At 49.3% G+C, this 20335-nt stretch overlaps 1 protein-coding gene across 2 annotated transcripts in view; it reads left to right on the top strand.

Moving 5' to 3' along the window:
- Positions 1-16874: 16874 nt before the first annotated feature.
- Positions 16875-20335, top strand: part of Kif3c (kinesin family member 3C) — a 42690-nt gene continuing 39229 nt past the window's right edge. The window contains exon 1 of one of the 2 annotated variants that reach the window (XM_042696741.1): positions 16875-18800. In XM_042696741.1, the coding sequence (XP_042552675.1) occupies positions 17256-18800 (1545 nt within the window). In that variant the 5' untranslated portion in view covers positions 16875-17255. The remainder of the gene's footprint in view (positions 18801-20335) is intronic. The other variant, XM_042696740.1, reaches the window with a different exon arrangement.

Raw genomic sequence — 20335 nt, 5'->3', positions numbered from 1 at the left:
TTCTGCTGCAGCTGTTTCTGCGCTTCCTCCTCAGGAAGGCACAGCTGGCAGGACGTGGGGAGCCTGAGGCGTCCCATGGGGAGGACAGGCTTCTACTCAAGCCGCTCAGCAGGATGCACCAGCTGAACAAGGTGTTACAAATAACCAGCAGGGATGAGCCAGGTGGGCAGGACCTGAGTCACTGAAGGGCAAGGTGTAATATCTGTGGGCTAGACGAGCAAGAGGAAAGAACGAAACTGTCTTTAGTCCGGGAAAGGGAAAGCTGTAGGGTCCAGTTCTGGGAAAGAACTGGGAACGGGTGGGGATGAGAACATGAAAAGGCCTCAGCGGCCAGGAACACTCTCTGCAGGACTCTACCCTTATGCAGGCTGTCACCTGACTCCGTCTGTCCTTCCCCAACTGCCTCCTTTGCAGAACCCCAGCTCCTTAAAAGCTACTGAGCTGGGCACCAGTGGCTCACGCCTGCAAGCTTAGCTACTCAGGAGGCTAAGATCTGAGGATCACAATCCAGGCTAGAAAGCACATGAGACTCCTAGCTCTAATTAAGCACCCCCAAAAAAGCCAGAAGTGGAGCTGTGGTTCAAGTGGTATAGTGCTAGACTTGAACAACAACAATATACAGAGACAGTTCTCAGGCCCAAAGTTCAAGCCCCAGAACAGGCACAAAAAAAAAAAAAAAAGCTGCCTCTGCTTTCTGACTTACCTCTTACATACAGTCCCAAGACTACTCTGTTTATACTCCTTAGAAAGGTTCTAGAGCCAGGTGCCAGTGGCTCATGCCTGTAATCCTAGCTACTCAGGAGGCTGAGATCTGAGGATTGCAGTTCAAAGCCAGCCCCAGCAGGAAAATCCGTGAGACTCTTATCTCCAATTAACCACCAGAAAACCAGAAGTGGCTCAAGTGGTAGAGCGCTCATCTTGAACTGAAGAGCTCAGGGACAGTGCCCAGGCCCAGAGTTCAAGCCCCAAGACTGGAAGGGGCGGGGGGGGGGGGGGGGAGAAGAGGGGAAGGTTCTAGAAAGCTGAGCACAGAGTGCTGGTGGTGCCTGCCTGGAATACTAGCTACTCCAGAGACTTGAGATCTAGCAGGGTGCTGGTGGCTTATGCCTGTAATCCTTGCTACTCAGGAGGCTGAGAGCTGAGAATCACAGTTCAAAGCCAGCCTAGGCAGGAAAGTCCCTGAAACTCTTATCTCCAATAGACCACCAGAAAACCAGAAGTGGCACTGTGGCTCAAGTGGTAAAGCGTTTGCCTTGAGCTGAAGAGCTGAGGGACAGCCCTCAGGTCCAGAGTTCAAGCACCATGACAGAAAGAGAGAGAGAGAGAAAGAGAGAGAGAGAGTTAAGATCTGAAGATTGTGGTTCAAAGCCAGCCCAAGCAGGAAAGTCTGTGAAACTATTTTTTTCCTTTTTTCTGGTCCTGGGGGTTGAAGGTCTGGGCACTGTCCCTGAGCAGCAGCAGCTGCTGCTGCTGCTACTGCTGCTGTTGCTGCCACTGTCTCCTCCTTCTCCTCCTCCTCCTCTTCCTCCTTCTCCTCCTTCTCCTTCTCCTTCTCCTCCTTCTCCTTCTCCTTCTCCTTCTCCTTCTCCTTCTCCTTCTCCTTCTTCTTCTCCTCCTCTCAAGGCTAGCACTCTACCACTTGAGCCCCACAGTGCCATTTCTGCCTTTTCTGAGTAGTTTATTGGAGAAAAGAGTCTCAGGACCTTTCCTACCTAGGGTGGCTTTGAACCATGATCATAAAATCTTAGCCTCCTGAGTAACTGGGATTACTGGTGTGCACCACCAGTGCCTGGCTTTGTGAAACTCTTATCTTCAATTAACCACCAGAAAACCAGAAGTGGAGATATGGCTCAAAGTGGTAGAGTGCTAGCCTTGAGCAAAAGAGCTCAGAGATAGCTTCTAGGACCTGAGTTCAAGCCTCAGAACTGATTTTTTTTAAGGTTCTAGAAAGTTCTCCTTTCTTATTGCTATGCTATGGAAAGAGCTCATCTTCCCTTGTAGTCTTATTTCATTTATTCATTTATCCATGTACATCAACAAATATATGTTAGATGCCAACTATTGCCTAGTAGTTGAATACAGTTTTGTGTGTGTGTATGTGCTGGTACTGAGCATGCACTGTTACTTAGCTTTTTATTTGCTCGAGGCCAGTACTCAACCACTTGAACCACAGCTCTACTTCTGGCTTTTTGGTGATTAATTGGAGACAAGCATCTCATGAACTTTCCTGTTGGGGCCTGGCTTTGAACCTTGATCCTACGGTCTCAGAGAAGCTAGGATGGCAGGCATGAGCCACCACATCCTGCCGGGGACACAATACTGAGTAAGACCATTAGGTGGACCTCTATAAAGATGGTGTGCTAGTTCTTCTTCCTTACAAACCCAAGCACATATATTCACACGTGTGAACATGCACACTTTCACACTTGTAGTTGCACACACATTTGCATGCATATCAGCATTGGTACTCACGTTTTCTGTTGCCATACTCCTCAAAGCCTCTGACTTGAGGCCCAGCTGACTTGATCCCAGGCAGGTGATCAGTGAAGGACACTGATTTATGGAAAGGAAGTTAGTCAAGCAGCCTAAGAAAGCTGAGAAGGAAGGGGCGGGGGAGGGGGAGGGGGGACAGCCTGTGAGAACACCCCAGGATGTGCTCATCAGCACCTAGACATTTCGCTAGCAGCCTGGAAAGTGTGGAACTCTGAATGGCAAATGCCCATATGAAAAGGGCACACTGCCAGGGTGCCCAGCTCCAGGCCACTCAGCAGTGCTTGAGACCAGGCACCATCTCAGTGAAGGAGGCCCCAGAGCCTGGCTCTGGCCTCCCTAGACAGCGGTAGCCCCAGCAGGCACAGGCCTGCCATTTGGCCTTGCTCCTGAAGCCTGCTGTTCCCAGGACTGCCCCTGCAGAGGGGTAGATAAATGACTACACAATGGTCTAATTCTGAAATGTGCATTTCACTGTATGAAGGTTAAAACTACATATAACTGCTTATAGAAAGTGAAACCTATGCTGGACACCGGTGGCTCACATCTGTAATCTTAGCTACGCAAGAGGCTGAGATCTGAGGATCGTGGTTTGAAGCCAGCCAGGGCAGACAAATCAGAGATTCTCATCTCCAATTAATCAGCAAAATGTCAGAAGTGGAGATATGGCTCAAATGGCAGAGTACCAGCCTTGAGCAAAAAAAAGCTAAGAAAGAACTCAACACCCTAAATTCAATCTCCAGTATTATTTTCCTTTTCAAGAAAGGAAAGCCAGGCTCTGGTGGCTCATACCTATATTCCTACCTACTCAGGAGGCTGAGATTTAAGGACCGAGAGAGACTCAGAGCCAGCTCAGGTAGACACATCCAAGAGACGCTTATCTCCAACTAACAACAAAAGCCAGAGTGGATAGGTGCTGGTGGCTCACGCCTGTAATCCTAGCTACTCTGGAAGCTGAGATCTGAGGATCAAGGTTCAAAGCCAGCCCTGGCAGAAAAGTCCATGAGACTCTTATCTCTAATAAATTACTCAGAAAAAGCCAGAAGTGGAGCTGTGGCTCAAGCGATGGAGCACTAGTCTTGAGCAAAAGAAGCTCCAGAACAGCACTAGGCACAGAGTTCAAGTCCCAGGACTAGCAAAAAAACAAAAACAAAAACATATACCACAAGTGCAGAAGTGGAGATGCGGCTCACAGGGTAAGAGTTCCAGCCGTGAATGAAAAAAGGAAGCAAGAATGTAAGGTCTTGGGGCTGGGAAGGTGGCCCAGTGGTAGAGTGCTTGCCTTGCATTCATGAGGCCCTGGGTTCAATTCCTTAACACCACATAAGTAGAAAAAGCCAGAAGTGGCCCTGTGGCTCAAGTGGTAGAGCACTAGCCTTGAGCTGAAGAGATGAGGGACATAGCCCAAGCCCTGAGTTCAGGCCCTACAGCTGACAAAAAAAAAAAAGAATGCAAGTCTTGAGTTCAAGCCCCAGTACCAACACACACACACACACACACACACACACACACACACACACACACACACACACACACACACACACACACACACACAGCAAAGGCCTCTGTAAATTGTACAGTATTAAGCAAACCCCATGAGAGATGGTTCCTCCTGCTGAGGAAATCCTGCCTTCCATGTCTCTGGGCTTCTCTTTCTTTTCTTTTTCCTTTCTTCTTTTCTCTTTCTTTCTTTCCCTTTCTTTCTCTCTCTCTCTCTCTTTCTTTCTTTCTTTTTTTTGGTTGGTTGTGGGGTTTGAACTTGGCCTGGGTGCTGTCCCTCAGCTCTTCAGCTCAAGGCTCGCATTCTACCACTTGAGCCACAGCACCACTTCCGGTTTTCTGAGTGGTTCATTGGAGATAAGAGTCTCATGGGCTTTCCTTCCCTGGGCTGGCTTTGAACTGTGATCCTCAGAGCTCAGCCTCTGGAGTAGCTAGGATTACAGGCGTGAGCCACCAGTGCCTGGCTTGGGCTTCTCTTTCTAAGAACCCTGCCCAGCATCAGAGCACCATGAGCTTTCCAAAGAAGTTTTGTCTATATTGTATCATTTATTCCTGACACCACTTCTGAGCAGGTGCTGGGCACAGCTGTCCTTACTGGGCAAATAAGGACACAGGCTCAGCAGGTGAGTTCACCATGAGGCCCGGGGTCACAGGGCACATGGTGGCAGAGCCAGGCCCAAGCTCAGATTTCTGACTGTGGCTTGGTCCTGATCCCAGCTCCTGCCTGCTGCCTCCCAGCTCCCCGCAGCTGTTGATCTCTCCAGAGTCTAAACCTTCACAGCAAGATGGAATCTTCTGAGTGGAATTAATATCCCTAGTACAAAGGAGTTGATAGCGTAGCCTTTGGGTAGAGCTCTTTCAGGGGACATTTGGTCCTCTGCCAGTGACAGAGGAGATTTGAATGTCAACTCCATCCAGGCTGGTAGAAGGTTTCCCAGGCTTGCTGTCATTCCTTGTGATGGTGGTCACCCACAGCTAGCCTTGGGTGTTTATTTGAAAGCCTGTTGTTATTGTTATACTAGGGTTTGAACGCAGGGCCTTGTGCTTGCTAGGCAGGTGCTGTACTCCTTATTTATTTATTTGTCAGTCATGGGACCTGAACTCTGGGCCTGGGCGCTGTCCCTCAGCTCTTCAGCTCAAGGCTAATGCTCTACCACTGGAGTCACAGAGCCACTTCTGGCTTTTTCTGCGTATGTGGTGCTGAGGAATTGAATCCAGGGCCTCATACATGCAAGGCAAGCACTGTACCACTAAGTCACCTTCCCAACCCCGATGCTGTACCTCTTGAGCACCCAGAATATTAATTATTTTTTCAAAAAGGGTCTCATACTTTTTCCCAGGACCAACCTTGGACCTTGATCCTCCTATATCTGCCTCCCAGGTAGCTGTGATTACATGTATACCACCACGCCTGTTTTTTGTTTTTTTTTTAAATAAAATGTCATTATTTTACCCAGTCTCCAACTCTTAGACTTAAACAATTGTCTTGCCTCCACCTCTCATGAAGCTGAAGCTACAGGCTTGTGCTACTATCCCTAGCTTTCCTTCTCACAGATTTAGTGGTGTGATACCACATCTGGTGAGGGCTTTGCTGGCGATCCTGAGTTAATGCAAGCTACTTTGTCAGGAGAATCACAGAACATTCGTCTTGCAGGTGTGATTCTAAGCCAAGCTGTGCAGATGTACTTCAGAAGAACACATGTAGCAGTTAAACATCATAACTACTGAATGGTATTTGTATGCAGCACTGTATCCAAGGAGGCCCATGAAAAGTAATTCACATGTGCTCCCTAACATGGAGTCACTCAGGGCTGGAGAAGCAGCCCCACCTATGAAACAGTAGCAAAAGTGTCCTTATGAGCTCTCCTGGATGGAAGAACCCTAGGCTCAAGAAGACAGAGCTCTGGGGATTGGGGAACTTTGTGGAAACTTGGTGGCTGAAGGTTCCTATCAAACCTCCTGAGTCTTCTCTCTCTCTCTCTCTCGCTCGCTCGCTCACTCCTGCTCTTTTTAAATATATTTTTACTTTCTTTAAGTAGTTGTACAAAGGAGCTGCCATTCAATAGAACAGTTTATAAGTACAGTGCCCCTTGATCAATATCATCCTTTTCAACATTCTCACCTACCACTCTCACCCCACCCCTTCCCTCACTTTTCTTAATTTTTAGGTTATATATTGATTTATTCTTTCTAAAGAATTATACTATTTGTGTTCTCAATAGATTCTATTATGCTTCAGGGCATTTATCCAACAGAACCCAAATAAGGATACACTAAAGCCGCCACCACAACCATGTTTATTGCAGCACTATTTAGCATAGCCAAGATATGGAATCAGCCCAGATGCCCCTCAATGGACAAATGGATCAAGGAAATGTGGTATCTATACACAATAGAATTCTACTCATCAGAAAGAATGACATAGAACCATCCGTAAGGAAATTGAAAGACTTGGAGAGGATTATGTTAAATGAAGTAAGTCAGACCCAAAGAAGCACAGGCTGCATGGTTCCCCTCATTAGTTAGAACTAGAAAGTGCCTATAAATCAAGTTACTCTAAGCAAATGACTCTTGGTGTCATTCTGAAACACTCCTGCTGCTTGTGAATCACATTGGGAAACAACCCTTGTCATAATCCAAGATGCAGAGCCAGGAACTTGGTGTCATGATTGATTGATGGTGAGTCAGGGTAAAGGGCACCATTTGGGCAGGGCAGTCAGACATGGATCTTGCCTTGTTCTGCACAGCAGCCAAATAAAGCAGAGATTTGGGGGAGACCAGTGCGTGGCTCCAGCCCAGGTCTCCTGGTCTCTTGCTGTGGTTGCCTCCTCTCAGGTTGATGATGGTGATTGATACTTACTGTGATCTGAATGTTTGTGTCTCCCCCAAATTCATATATGACATCAGAGCCTCAAGTTGGCAGCATGAAGAGGTCAGGTTGGGCACCATAGATCAAGCCTCTAGCCCAGTTACTTTGGAAGCTGAGGCAGGAGGGTTACTTGAGCCCAGGAGTTGGAGGCCAGTGTTGAAAGCCATGCTGGTTCAAGGAGAGAGAAGCAATCAGCTGGGGCTCTACTTCAGTGGAAGAGAGCTTACCTGGCCCTAGGTTCAATCCCAGCAGAGAGAGAGAGGGAAAAAGAGAGAGCCAGAGCCAGAGAGAAAGAGACAGAATCAGAGACAGAGAGACAGACAGAGACAGGAGAATTACTGTCCTTATAAAAAGAGACCAAGGAGGCATGTTTGTTTATCACACAATGACACAGTGAGAAGGTGGATTCTAAAGAAAATGGACCTCACCAGACACAGACTCCACACTGTCTTCATCCTGGACTTTCCGGCCTCCAGAACTGTAAGCAACAAACAAACGTTGTTTATAAGCCATCCAGCCTGTGGTATTTTGATACAGCAGCCCAATCTGACGACAGCCAACAGAGATATGTTGAATGTGCATGGGAGATGGACAGGAATGCCTGAGGCAGCATGATTTGTAAAACGCCCCCAACTGGAATTATTATGTTATAGATGGTAAACTTCTAAAATGATGGTAGTATCCTAATTCAGCCTGGGCGGGAGTATGCAGATGATGGCTGGTCATAGCTTTGTATGTATCGTTGGCAGTACTGGAGTGTGATCTCAGGGACTTGCCCTTGCAAGGCAAGCCCTCCACCACGTGAGCAACGCCTCTAATTCCTCTTGCTCTAAACTATCAGACTCTCACCCTGTGTGTGCTGGTACTGGGCTTGAACCTAGGTCCTCAAGCTCTTTTCATCTTTGTGCAAGCCAAAAAGTGGAGCTCTATTACTTGAGCCATTTCTGACTTTTTGCTGGTCAACTGGTCAACAGAGTCTCTTGGATAACTTTGAACCACAGTTCTTAGATCTCAACCTCCTAAGTGGCTAGGATTACAGGCATGAGACACTAATGCCTGGCTGTTTGTTTATATATTTATCTTGGGTCTATCCTTGGACTGTAATCCTTCTATTTATGTCTGTCATAATAGCTGAGGTTATAGGTATACCACACTCATTTTTGTGGAGATGGGGGAATCTCACTACTATTTTTTCTCAGGTTGGCATCATCTTTCCATTCTCTACCTTCTGGGATTAGTCATTGGGCCCAGCCTGTAATAGTTCTTTAAACAGTATATTTATGTGTCATATGCCTGCTCAAATGTGTGTTTTAAGTGAACTATGTGATATTTCCAACATTCAGTCATTTTAACGTACAAGATAGTAATCACATAATTCAAGCTGATGTTTCACAATAAAAAAAAATACAGGCTGAGGGTGTGGCTCAAATGATAGAGCACTGTGTAACAATCCCCAAAAGGATGATAATTTATATCAAGTTAAGCAGCCATTCAAAATGATGGTTGCAAAGGCTATTAATATTCATTCTCCATTGATTATTTATTCATTCACCACTCATTAACCTTTCCTGAGAGCTCATTATGAATTGGGCATATTTCTAGACTCTGGGATCCAAAATGAAATTATCTCCCATTGTTTGCAATCCTGTGGCAAGATCATTTACAGACAGATAAATTTCTTTTCTTTTTTTGGGGGGAGTCCGGTTGTGGGCCTGAACTCTGGGCCTGGGTGCTGTCCCTCAGCTCTTCAGCTCAAGGCTAGTGCTCTACCACTTGAGCCACAGCGCCACTTCCGGCTTTTTTTTTTCTGCTTATGTGGTGCTGAGGAATCAAACCCAGGGCCTCATGCATGCAAGGCAAGCGCTCTACCACTGAGCTTCCAAGCCCAGACAAATAAATTTCTAAGGCCAGTGTGGTAGTACACATCTGTAAGCCTAGCACATATGAGGCTGAGGCAGAAGATCGTGAGTTTAAAGCCCTATCTCAAAAGAAAAAGAAAGGGCTGGGAAGGTGGCTCAATGGTAGAGAGTTTGCCTTGCATGCATGAGGCCCTGGGTTCAATTCTTCAGCACCACATAAGCGGAAAAAGCCGGAAGTGGTGCTGTGGCTCAAGTGGTAGAGCGCTAACCTTGAGCTGAAATGCTGAGAGACAGTGCCCAGGACCAGAGTTAAGGCCCACAACCGACAAAAAAAGAAAAAGAAAGAAAAAGACACATGTAGAATGTGGTGTGATAGTAAATGCTCTAGGGAGAAAAACAAAAACAGTAAGGACAGAGAGCAAAGAGGACAGATTTGGAAAAAAAAAAAAAAAGGGGGTAAAAAACTCTTCTGTGAGTAAATGACATTTGAAAATCCATGGGAACAGAGGGAGGGAGAAAGCCTAACAGGAAAAGCTGGCAGGCAGAGGACAGAACAAGTGCACAGGCCTCACAACTGGAATGTTCTTGGCACAACTGAGGAACAAGGAGGCCTGTGTTGCTGGATCACAGACAGCTAAGGAGAGAGCATGAAGACAGAAAATGGGAGGCGAGGCGTAGTTGAGAGTGGACCACATGAGGCCTCTGGGCGCAACCTTCTTCTAAAGGTGCTGCGTGGGGGATTGATGTATTGCATATAATTTGACTTGGAGTTTAGAAGGAAGGCCCTGGCTGCTCTGTGGTAGTGCAGGGAGCAGCAGATAAGAGCAGACTCGAGGTTCTCTGTTCAAATGTTCTAGCAGTGGCCAGGTGAGAGAGAGATGAGGGTGACATTGACTTAATGGGGATGTCAGGGGTTGCACAAAGTGCTCTGGAGTCAAGATAAATGGATTTTGTAGGAAGAACCCAGGTAAGCTTTATTGATGGATTGCATACAGGCTAAGAGAATTCTTGCTTGGCCTTTTTTTTTTTTTCCTCATGGCTGGTGCTCTACCTTGTAAGCCTTGCCTCTAGTTGCAACTTTTTTTACTGGTTAATGGAGATGAAGTCTGAGAATGTGTCTACCCAGGCTGACTTTGAATCATGATTCTCAGATCTCAGCCATCCTGAGTAGTTAGGATTACAAGAATGAGCCACTGGCTTCCAGTTGACAGTTCAATGTTGGTATGACTAAAACCCTTTTAAATATTTACTTTAATTATTTTGGTTACAAGAGATTTAAAGATGGCAGAGCAGAAGAGAGCTTGTTGGGAACACAGAATATCATCATAGATAATGGAGAACAACATTAAAAATGGATGCTAATTGTAGAGTATAAATTGCACTGAAGGTAAGAAAAAGAAAAGCACTCTCCACTCCCACCCCCAAGGCTGGAGGAGGTGAGAAGATGGTACTGAGGAGGAAGGAGATGGGGTGGGCGTTTGGCTATTGCAGGAAGAAGATGGAATTAGTCCAAGTTGGGGGTGGGGTGAGAACTGAGCCTCAGGGGTTGGTGTTGGGTGGTAGGAAAAAACAAAACAAAACACTAACCTTGGGGATTGGGAAGGTGGCTTAGTGGTAGAGTGCTTGCCTAGCATGCATGAAGACCTGGGTTCAATTCCTCAGTACCACATAAACAGAAAAAGCTGGAAGTGGCTCTGTGACCCAAGTGGTAGAACGCTAGCCTTGAGCACAGAGAGGCTCAGGGACACAGCCCAGGCCCTGAATTCAAGCCCCAGGACCAGCAAAAAAAAAAAAAAGAAAACAAAATACTGTTCAGAGATGGAGAGAATTAGACTCAAGACTGACTCAGGCTGTCACTTGCTGGCCAAGCACTGGTGCAGATTAGATAAGGTATCTGGGACCCACCTATTTAGGTCCTTGATCAAGCAAGGGTGGTTGCTATGCTATGAATGGCTATTTAAAAAATATCCACATTTTAAAATTATTCTGATTTTTTTTCTATCTTTTTAAATTGGGGGGTATTGGGATATTTTAGCAATAAAATGCTTACAGCAATTCATGAAGGCTTGTGTTCAAGTCCCCAAACCATAATAAATAAAGAATTAATTAAAAATTAAAATAGTAAAAAAAAAATTGATTGGCAATTTCTGCTCACTTGGAAACACCAATAGAGATCATAGGTAAAAATCAGGAAGGGGAAAGGAGGAACAATTAGAAACCTAGGCACCAGGGCTGAGGATGGAGCTCAGTGATGGAGTACATTGCCTAGCATAGGTAAGGCCCTGGGTTTGACCCCCAGCACCTCAAAAACAATAATAAAATAAAATAAACTCCAGGTGCTGGTGGCACATACTTGTAATCTTGCTACTTTGCAGCCTGAGATCTGAAGACTGCAGTTTATAGCCAGCCTAGGCAGGGAGGTTGGGAGACTCTTTTCTCCATTAACCACCAGAAAACTGGAAGTGGGGCTGTGTTTAGGCCCCATGACAGGCAAAATAATATAATATATCATATCATATAAAATTAAATCTATGAATCTGGGCATTGGTGGCTCATGCCTGTAATCCTAACTATTCAGGAGGCTGAGATCTGAGGACTGTGGTTCAAAGCCAGCCCAGGCCAGAAAGTCCATGAGACTCTTATCTCCAATAAACCACCAGAAAACTGGAAGTGGCACTGTGGCTCAAGCAGTAGAACGTTAGCTTTGAGCTGAAAAGCTGAGGGACGGCTCCCAGGCCCAGAGTCCAAGCCACATGACCAAAAAAAAAAAAAAAAAGGAGGAGGATGGAAAAAAATAAATCTATGCTTGAACACATTGGGGATGAGTTAGATAACCTCTGAGCAAGATTACCCAGAAAATTGAAGTTCATCCAGGAATGTTATCACATACTCATGTCTCCCTCTGCTGGTCAAACTTAGTTTTACAAGGTGCATCCCAATTTTAAAATAGCCCTTTCTTCTATCTCTGATGTGCTTGGATCTGGGGATTACCAGCTAGTCCTTTTGGTTTTCTTTTTGCATAGCTATAACTTGACAGGCATTGGGGCTACACTGGAAGGAGATACTGGGGTGGGAATCTCCTGGGGGCAGTAGAAGCACTTTCTTTGTCAAAGGAAATGCATCAAAGAAGCTTCTTTCTCTCACCAAGCCAGAGATGGATCTGCCACTCAAAGCAGGACTTGGAACCCATGTTCTGTAACCTACTTCTACAGTTAGCTCAACCAGTGATGCTGAGGAGAAGCTGCAGGACTGGAGTCTTCATGGCTGCATTTCCTTCACTGCTTACTTCATGAGACCAAATCTTGAAGATGGCAATGCTAATATCATTTGTTCTTCCTTTCTGGGATGGATGTGAGGGTCGAGTGAGTAAAAAATGTGATAATAGCTGAGTTAGCTGGAGATTCTCCTCTCCACACAGAGGGTTAGGTACTGCCATTCCTTCCTCCCCCCCCCCCCACCCCCACGCTTCATCATTTTCTTGCCCCGAAGGTCATTGAACCTACACGCTCATTTGCTTAACAAACATAATGATGATTGGAAGTGTTTATTTGAATTTTTTTTCTGTTGTTGGTTGTGAGGCTTGACCTCAAGTCCTAGGCACTGTCCCTGAGCTCTACCACTTTGAACCACAGTGCCACTTCCTGTTTTCTGTGGTTATTGGAGGAAAGAATCTCACAAATTTTCCTACCCAGGCTCGTTTGGATTGGCGATTCTCAACTCTCAGCCTCCTGAGTAGCTAGGATTATAGGCATGAGCTACCAGTCGTGGCTGAGACCTATTTATAATCATGAAAAGCATAGCACCAAATTCAGGGGTGTAGAGAAAGGAGACCCCAAGACAAACCTATAGCCCCCACCTTCTCCACTCACATAGGGGCTCTGGAATGTGGGCTGGTGGCTCATGCCTATAATCCTAGCTACTTAGGGGGCTAAGATATGAAAATCATAGTTCAAAGCCAGTGCAAGCAGACAAATCTTATCTCCAAATAACCAGCAAAAAGCCAGAAGTGGAGATGTAGTTCTATTGGTAGAATGCCAGCCATGAACAGAAAAGCTGAGAATGCGGTGTAGCCAGTAATTGAAGCCATATGCTGTAGTGACATTAGAGGTGGCACTGGAAGATGAGAGGATGTAGGTCTTGGTGAACTTCCGCTTTTAGTACTGGGCTGAGGGGAAATAATCAGTTGAGGAGACTGAATCCAGAAAAATGCAGACTCAGGGAGGTAGTGGGAAGTGAGAGTCATGGGTTGTGGGAAGTCTTCTATGGGGGGAGAAGTGAATTATGGGAAAAGTTCCCATGGAAAGGGGCCCACAAGAGTTGGCATTGTAGAAGTCACTGGTGGCCTGGGAAAGGCACATCTCTACTGAGTGGTGGGAGCAGAAGCCGCATGTGACTGAGCTGCAGGAGGAAGGGAAGATCAGGTTGTATAACCAGGAACAGCATCCCGGAGCCATATTGAGCAGAGGAGCCACATGAACACACGCAAACACACACACACACACACACACACACACACACACACACACACACACACACACACGCCATGGTATGCTGTTTGGGGGATCTTAAGCCAGTCAGGATGACTGGAGACTTGAGTGGGAAAGAAAGAAGATTGGATCGGATGAGGACATCTAGGCATCGAGTGCATGCCTGTAATCTAGCACTTTGGGAGGCTGAGACAGGAGGATTACGGGTTTGGACTATATGCTTGGTTCCAAGTCAGCCTGGGTTAAATAGTAAGAGCCTGTCTAAAAGAGAAAAAGAAAAAGAATGGCCACTAATCCTAGCTACTGAAAAAGCTCTGATGATTGCAATTTGAAGCCAGGCCAGGCAGGAAACTCCCTGAGGCTCTTATGGCCTATTAACCACCAAAAAGCTGGATGTGGAGTTATAGCTCAAATGGTAGAATGCTCAGGGATAGTGCCTAGGCCCTGAGTTCAAGTCCTGGGACCAACACAAACAAACAAAAGGTCCAGGACAATACTGAAAGGGAGACACAGAATATGAACAACAGGGAATACAGAAAAAGAGAAGAAAAATAATACAATTATTTTAGTGCTTCTATAGTGCTTTCTATGGCCTAGAGGTTTTCATATATACTTCACTCAATCTTTCTTTAAACTCTGTGAATGAAGTTAGCACTCTAATCTTCCCACTGAGAAAATAGCTGTAAAAATAATTTTCTCAATGTCATGCCTCCAGTAAGCAATAGTGTTTCAACCTTCCCCCACCCCAATCTCCATGCAGGAGGATCTAGGCCAGTTCCCTGCCAGGTGCTAACATCAAGAGAGGAAGACAAGGTTGGATCTTCTCTATCCAGCACCATAGTGGCAGAGGTGCCAGCCAAAGCCAGAAAGGCTGTTCAAAAAACAAAGCCACGTGCAACAAGAAAGTAGTTCAGAAACCAAATGGTCCATCAAGAAGTCAGATTGTTAGAGCCAAGAGGGGGTTAGTCTACAACGCCAAAACCTCACCCAAGAAAGGAACCTCACCCAAGAAAGGGCCCACATGCCAAGTGTACTACAAGCTGAGAGGGAAAAAGGCCAGGAAACCTGAGCCAACATTCAAGTCCTAAAGACCTGGAGATGGAGAAGAAAGGAGGTAAATTTTGAGAGTTGAAGAACTCCACAATTTGGGCCCCTCGTTGGAAATGTTTTATGGGATGAATAGTCTTTGTGTGCGTATGTGTGTGTGTTGTGTGTATATGTGCCAATGCTGGTTATTTAACTTAGGGCCAGAGATCTTGCCCTCTTTTGCTCAAGGCTGGAGCTCTACCACTTGAACTACAACTTCATTTCTGGGTTTTTGCTGTTTAATTGGAGATAATCGTCTTAAGGACTTTTTCTGCCTAGGATTGGTGTGTACTGTGATCCTCAGATCTCAGCCTCCTGAGAAACTAGGATAACAGGCGTGACCTACCAGTACCTGGTGGAATAATTATTCTTTAAAGAAGGACCTGGAGGTTTCTGCTAGCTGCACCTCCTCCCCTGGGATCTCCTGTAGAGAGAGAGGACAGCCCAGCCCACGGGTCTATTCCCCCTGCAGAGTGGACCAAGGACAGGATCCTAGCCTGGACCTTGTAGGACTGTACTTTTTGCATTTCATTTGCATTTGGAGGAGAGGTTAAGGAATTGCCCAGGAAGGAACAGCAAGTATAGACTTGCTCCATGCTGGAGACTAGAGGAGGCAGGTGCTGCCAGACTGGCCCATAGGACAGGCTTCTCATTGGCAGAATACTTCAGGATTCATTCATCCAAACCCCTGTCTGATGTAAGTATCATGTCTCTCCTCCTCTCCAATGTGTGTGTGTGCTGGTAGTTGAGCTTGAACACTGCATCATCTCATCTTGCTTTGTTTTTTTACTTAAAGCTGGTGCTCTACTACTTGAGCCACACCTCCACTTTTGGCTTTTTTGCTAGTTAATTGGAGATAAGGGTCTCTTGAATTTGTCTGTCTGGGCTAGTTTTGACCCAGGATCCTCAGATTTCAGCCTTCTGAGTAGCTAAGATTACAGGAATGAACCACCAGCACCTGGTTCTAATTTTCTTTCTTTTTCTCTTTTCCTTTTTTTTTCTTTCTTTCCTTCTTTCTCTCTCTCCCTCTCTTTCCTTTCTCTTTTTTTCTCTTTCCTTCCTCCCTCACCCCTTTCTTTCTTTCTTTCTTCCTTCCTTTCTTCTTCATCTTTTGCTGGTCCTGGGGCTTAAACTCAGGGCTTGGGTGCTATCCTTGAGCTCTATCCTCAAGGCTAGCACTCTATTGCTTGAATGACAGCTCAACCTCTGACTTTTTTAGTGGTTAATTGGGGATAAGAATGTCACCAACTTTCCTGTCTGGCCTGGCTTTGAACTGTGATTCTCAGATCTCAGCCTCCTCAGTAGCTAGGATTACAGGAATGAGCCACTAGCACCTGATCTCCCCCACCCCCTTTCCTCCTTTGGAGCAGAGTGAGTCCTCAAAGTCACACTGTCACATGCACATGAAGACCAGAACAAACTCAAATCTGGGATTCACTTTATGCAAATTCTGTGGTTAGGGAAGCCTTCCTGCAGGAAGAAGTGCTAGGCCTGCCCAATGACAGGGCACTAGGAACAGAAGATGACAGGATCTCTAGCCACAGGCACCAAAGACACAATGCAGCAGAAACAAAAACATTTTCTAGAATGTGTGCTCTTGAGGGCCAGAAGGCTGGGCCTGGGTTCAGCAGGTGCAGCCGCGTGTGCACAGTCTCTGGGCCAGGAGTAGTGGTGCTGAGGCAAGGTGTGCAGACGATGGCGAGGGGCCTTGGTGGGCTATGGAAGGCAGTGGAGAGGAGGGGGGCGCGCCAGGGCGCGGGGCAGAGAGGTGCCTACCCCGGGTAAACCGGGAGAGGAAGCAGAAAGCATAGAGCCCTGAAAGGTGTCGGAGTTAGGCTCCGGGAGGCCCAGTGACGCCCTGAAAAGGGCGCTGGTGACCTGTTCCCATCTGCAGGCAGAAAGGCGGAGGAGCAGCGGGAGAGGAGCCCGGCTGTGACGGAGGAAACCCGCGCAAGGCGCTGCATCCTCACGGGAGGGCGCGTGAGGGCGCGTGAGGGACTGCGGGGCGGGAGCGCGGGGAGGGCGGGAGCGCGGGGAGGGCGGGAGCAACCTGCCCGCACCCGGGTAACAAAGGCGGGACTACATCTCCCAGCATGCTCGGGCTCCGTGGGGGGGAGACAGCGGAGGTGGGCGCAGGACTCGGGTCTGCACCCGAGCCTGTCATCCCGCGGGGGTCGGCGGGGTGTGCGGGGCGGAGCTTCCCCCGGTTCCCCGCCCCCAGGCCGCGCCCGTTTCCCCCCCCATCTCCGCCCCGCGGCCCCGCCCCTCGCCCCACCCCAGCCGGGAGCCTTAGCCCGGGCCGCAGCGCGGCGGCCGCAGCCCGGCTCCCGCCGCCCCCGCTCCGCCCCGTCCCCTTCTGTTTTTCTTCCATTCTCCGGCGGCGACGGCGGCGGAGGCGGAGGCGGAGGCGGGCGCAGCAGCAGCCGCGCTGGACTGCGATGCCTGATCCCCGGGCGCGGGGACGGGGACTGCAGGTGAGCCTCTGCCCCCGGGAGGGCCGGGACCGTCGGCCGTTCAGGACCTGCCGCCCCGCGGTGGATCCCTAAAGAGAGGAGGAGGAGGAAGGCGCAGAGGAGGAGGAGGACAAGGACGAGGAGGAGGAGAAGACAGCTCAGCCGCCCACCCCCCATCCCATTTTCCTTTATCTCATTGTTGCCGACGCCGCTTGCGGCCCCAGCATGGGGCGCGCTGGGCCGGCGCGTCTCCCGCCGCTGCCCGGGGATTCTGCCTGAATCCGCCCGCCCAGCTCCCGCACCGCGGACCGGAGAGAGCTCCGTGCAGGCCCGGACCGCGGCGGCGGCGGCGGCGGCGGCGGGGCCGCCTCCCAGCATCCCCCCCCCCCTCGGAGGCTGAATGCGGATAGCGGAGCGGCGCCTGCGGGCTGGGCCGGCCCTGCTGATCCCGACCTAGGGGAGCCGGACGTCAGCGATCGCCAGGGCTGCGGAGGGAGGACGGAGCTGCAAGATGGCCAGCAAGACCAAGGCCAGCGAGGCCCTGAAGGTGGTAGCCCGGTGCCGCCCCCTGAGCAGAAAGGAGGAGGCCGCGGGTCACGAGCAGATCCTGACCATGGACGTGAAGCTGGGCCAGGTGACCCTGCGGAACCCCCGCGCGGCCCCCGGGGAGCTGCCCAAGACCTTCACCTTCGACGCCGTGTACGATGCCAGCTCCAAGCAGGCCGACCTGTATGACGAAACCGTGAGGCCCCTGATCGACTCGGTGCTCCAGGGCTTCAATGGCACCGTGTTTGCCTATGGCCAGACCGGCACGGGCAAGACCTACACCATGCAGGGCACCTGGGTGGAGCCCGAGCTGCGAGGGGTCATCCCCAATGCCTTCGAGCACATCTTCACCCACATCTCCCGCTCTCAGAACCAGCAGTACCTGGTCCGGGCCTCCTACTTGGAGATCTACCAGGAGGAGATCCGAGATCTGCTCTCCAAGGAGCCGGGCAAGCGGCTGGAGCTCAAGGAGAACCCCGAGACCGGTGTCTACATCAAGGACCTCTCCTCCTTTGTCACCAAGAACGTCAAAGAGATCGAACACGTGATGAACCTGGGGAACCAGACCCGGGCGGTGGGCAGCACTCACATGAACGAGGTCAGCTCCCGCTCCCATGCCATCTTCGTCATCACCGTGGAGTGTAGCGAGCGGGGCTCCGATGGCCACGACCACATCCGCGTGGGCAAGCTCAACCTGGTGGACTTGGCTGGCAGCGAGAGGCAGAACAAGGCCGGCCCCAGCCCCGCTGGCGGGCCAACTCCGCAGGCCACCGGGAGCGGTGGTGGTGGTGGTGGCAGCGGCGGTGGAGGCGGCGGAGAGAGGCCCAAGGAAGCCTCCAAGATCAACCTCTCCCTGTCTGCCCTGGGCAACGTGATCGCCGCCCTGGCAGGCAACAGGAGCACTCACATCCCTTACCGGGACTCCAAGCTGACCCGGCTGCTCCAGGACTCTCTGGGCGGGAATGCCAAGACCATCATGGTGGCCACCCTGGGGCCAGCCTCTCACAGTTACGATGAGAGCCTCTCCACCTTACGCTTTGCCAACCGAGCCAAGAACATCAAGAACAAACCCAGGGTGAATGAGGATCCCAAAGACACGCTGCTGCGAGAATTCCAGGAGGAGATTGCCCGCCTGAAGGCCCAGCTGGAGAAGAAGGGGATGTTGGGGAAGCGGCCACGGAGGAAGAGCAGCCGGAGGAAGAAGGCTGTGTCAGCCCCGGCCGGGTTCCCTGACGGGCCTGTGATCGAGGCCTGGGTGGCGGAAGAGGAAGATGATCACAACAATAATCACCAGCCGCCCCAGCCCATCCTGGAGACAGCCTTGGAGAAGAACATGGAGAATTACCTGCAGGAGCAGAAGGAGCGTCTGGAGGAGGAGAAGGCTGCCATTCAGGACGATCGCAGCCTGGTGAGTGAGGAGAAGCAGAAGCTGCTGGAGGAGAAGGAGAAGATGCTGGAAGATCTGCGGCGGGAGCAGCAGGCCACGGAGCTGCTTGCGGCCAAGTACAAGGTAAGGGCACCCAGAGGAGCTTGACAGAGAGGTCCCTGCCAGGGTCTTGGCTAGGAGGTTCTCCTTTGGGGGTCAGTAAGATGGCCTGAATTTGCCTAGACTCCTCAGGCAGGTTGCTGTGGTGATACTGGATGGCCAGGCACATGTACGTGCATGCACATGCGCAAAATGAAAGCAGCAGGTCCTCTTGAGACAATGAAGTTGGAGTGGCCTGACCTGCATCCTGCTGTCAGTAGTCCCAGAATGGATGGGGTCTGAGGGATGGCCAGGCAGGGCCTGGCCCCTTATGAGTGTAGTTCTTGCTCCCTGAACAGCCTCTTCTGGTACTTCCTCCTTCTGCACCATCTCCAGATTTCACACGCTATGAACAACATCTGGCACTAGCTAGCACTTCACAGTTTGCAAAATAGCTCACTTATATACATCTCTTTTGATCATTCTGATCTCTTAATCAGAATGACCATTCGGGATAGTGGTCTTATATCTCCATTTTACAGGTGAGAAACAAAGGCTCAGAGATGTGACAGGACCAGGTTTCATTCTAGAAAGTAGCAAAGCAGAGAGCTGGATGTCACAGACCTCATGCTTTTCAATGGCAAGACAGAAGCGTGAGTGGATTCCGCTTTCTATAAACGTGGCCCACTGGTTCATGCAATGCCAGGCCTATTCAGTGCTGGGTCCATTCCTTGGTATCATCAGGAAGTAAATTTTGAGGGCCAGGCAGGATGTAAGGTGGAAAGAAGGCTAGGCTCTGTACCGGAGACCTAGAGTCCATGTCTTTTATTCTACAGCTGGAGTGACCTTGTGAAATTTGTTGCCCTTTTTGTACAGTAGGTTAACCTGCAGGCTAGCCTGGGTAACCTAAGGCTCCACCAATCTGAAGATTTCATGAGCTAACAAACCAAGTGGCCTGCACAACCAGACTTGGTCTAGTTTCCCCATTGCCTTGGAACATGGCAGGGCCTCCATGTCCTTCCTGAGCCATTCCCTTCTTATGGGAGCCACCAGCCCTAAGTGAGGCCAAGCTAACTGAGCCAACCACAGACCCGATAACTTTCAATTCTGCAGGTGCCACAGCTCAGTATTCCAGCCACTTCCAAGTCCCTCTGGAGCCTCAACACTAGGGGTAGAAGGAAGGACACAGAGGACCGTGAGATTACTGAGAAGAGAAAAACATTGCTATGACTTACTCCTTCTTAGGAGTATGACCTAGGAACAAGGAAGCCCAGCCCACAGCCACTGAAAGAGCGACAGCCAGCCGTGTGCATTGTCTGTGTGCTGCTGTACCAGGGGCTCTGGCCTCGCGTGTTTAATATTTAATTCACCCACATGAGCTCTGCAAGGATTAGTCTGAATTGCTTCCTCAAGGGAAGGATCAGGGGTCTGGCATGGCTAGGGTCTATCCTGGGAGAAGCAGGTTGTTAAAGGCAGGCCTGTTAGGCCAGTGATGCCTGTTAGGAGAGAATCCAGCAGGCAAGCTGGTGTGGTCCACTGGGAAATCTTACCTGGTCCATCTGGTCATTAGTTTCACTAGG

Source organism: Dipodomys spectabilis, unplaced genomic scaffold, assembly GCF_019054845.1.
Source record: "Dipodomys spectabilis isolate Male_0828 unplaced genomic scaffold, ASM1905484v1 ptg000210l, whole genome shotgun sequence".
NCBI classification, from domain to species: Eukaryota; Metazoa; Chordata; class Mammalia; order Rodentia; family Heteromyidae; genus Dipodomys; species Dipodomys spectabilis.
This window is presented reverse-complemented; position numbering and strand designations above follow the sequence as displayed.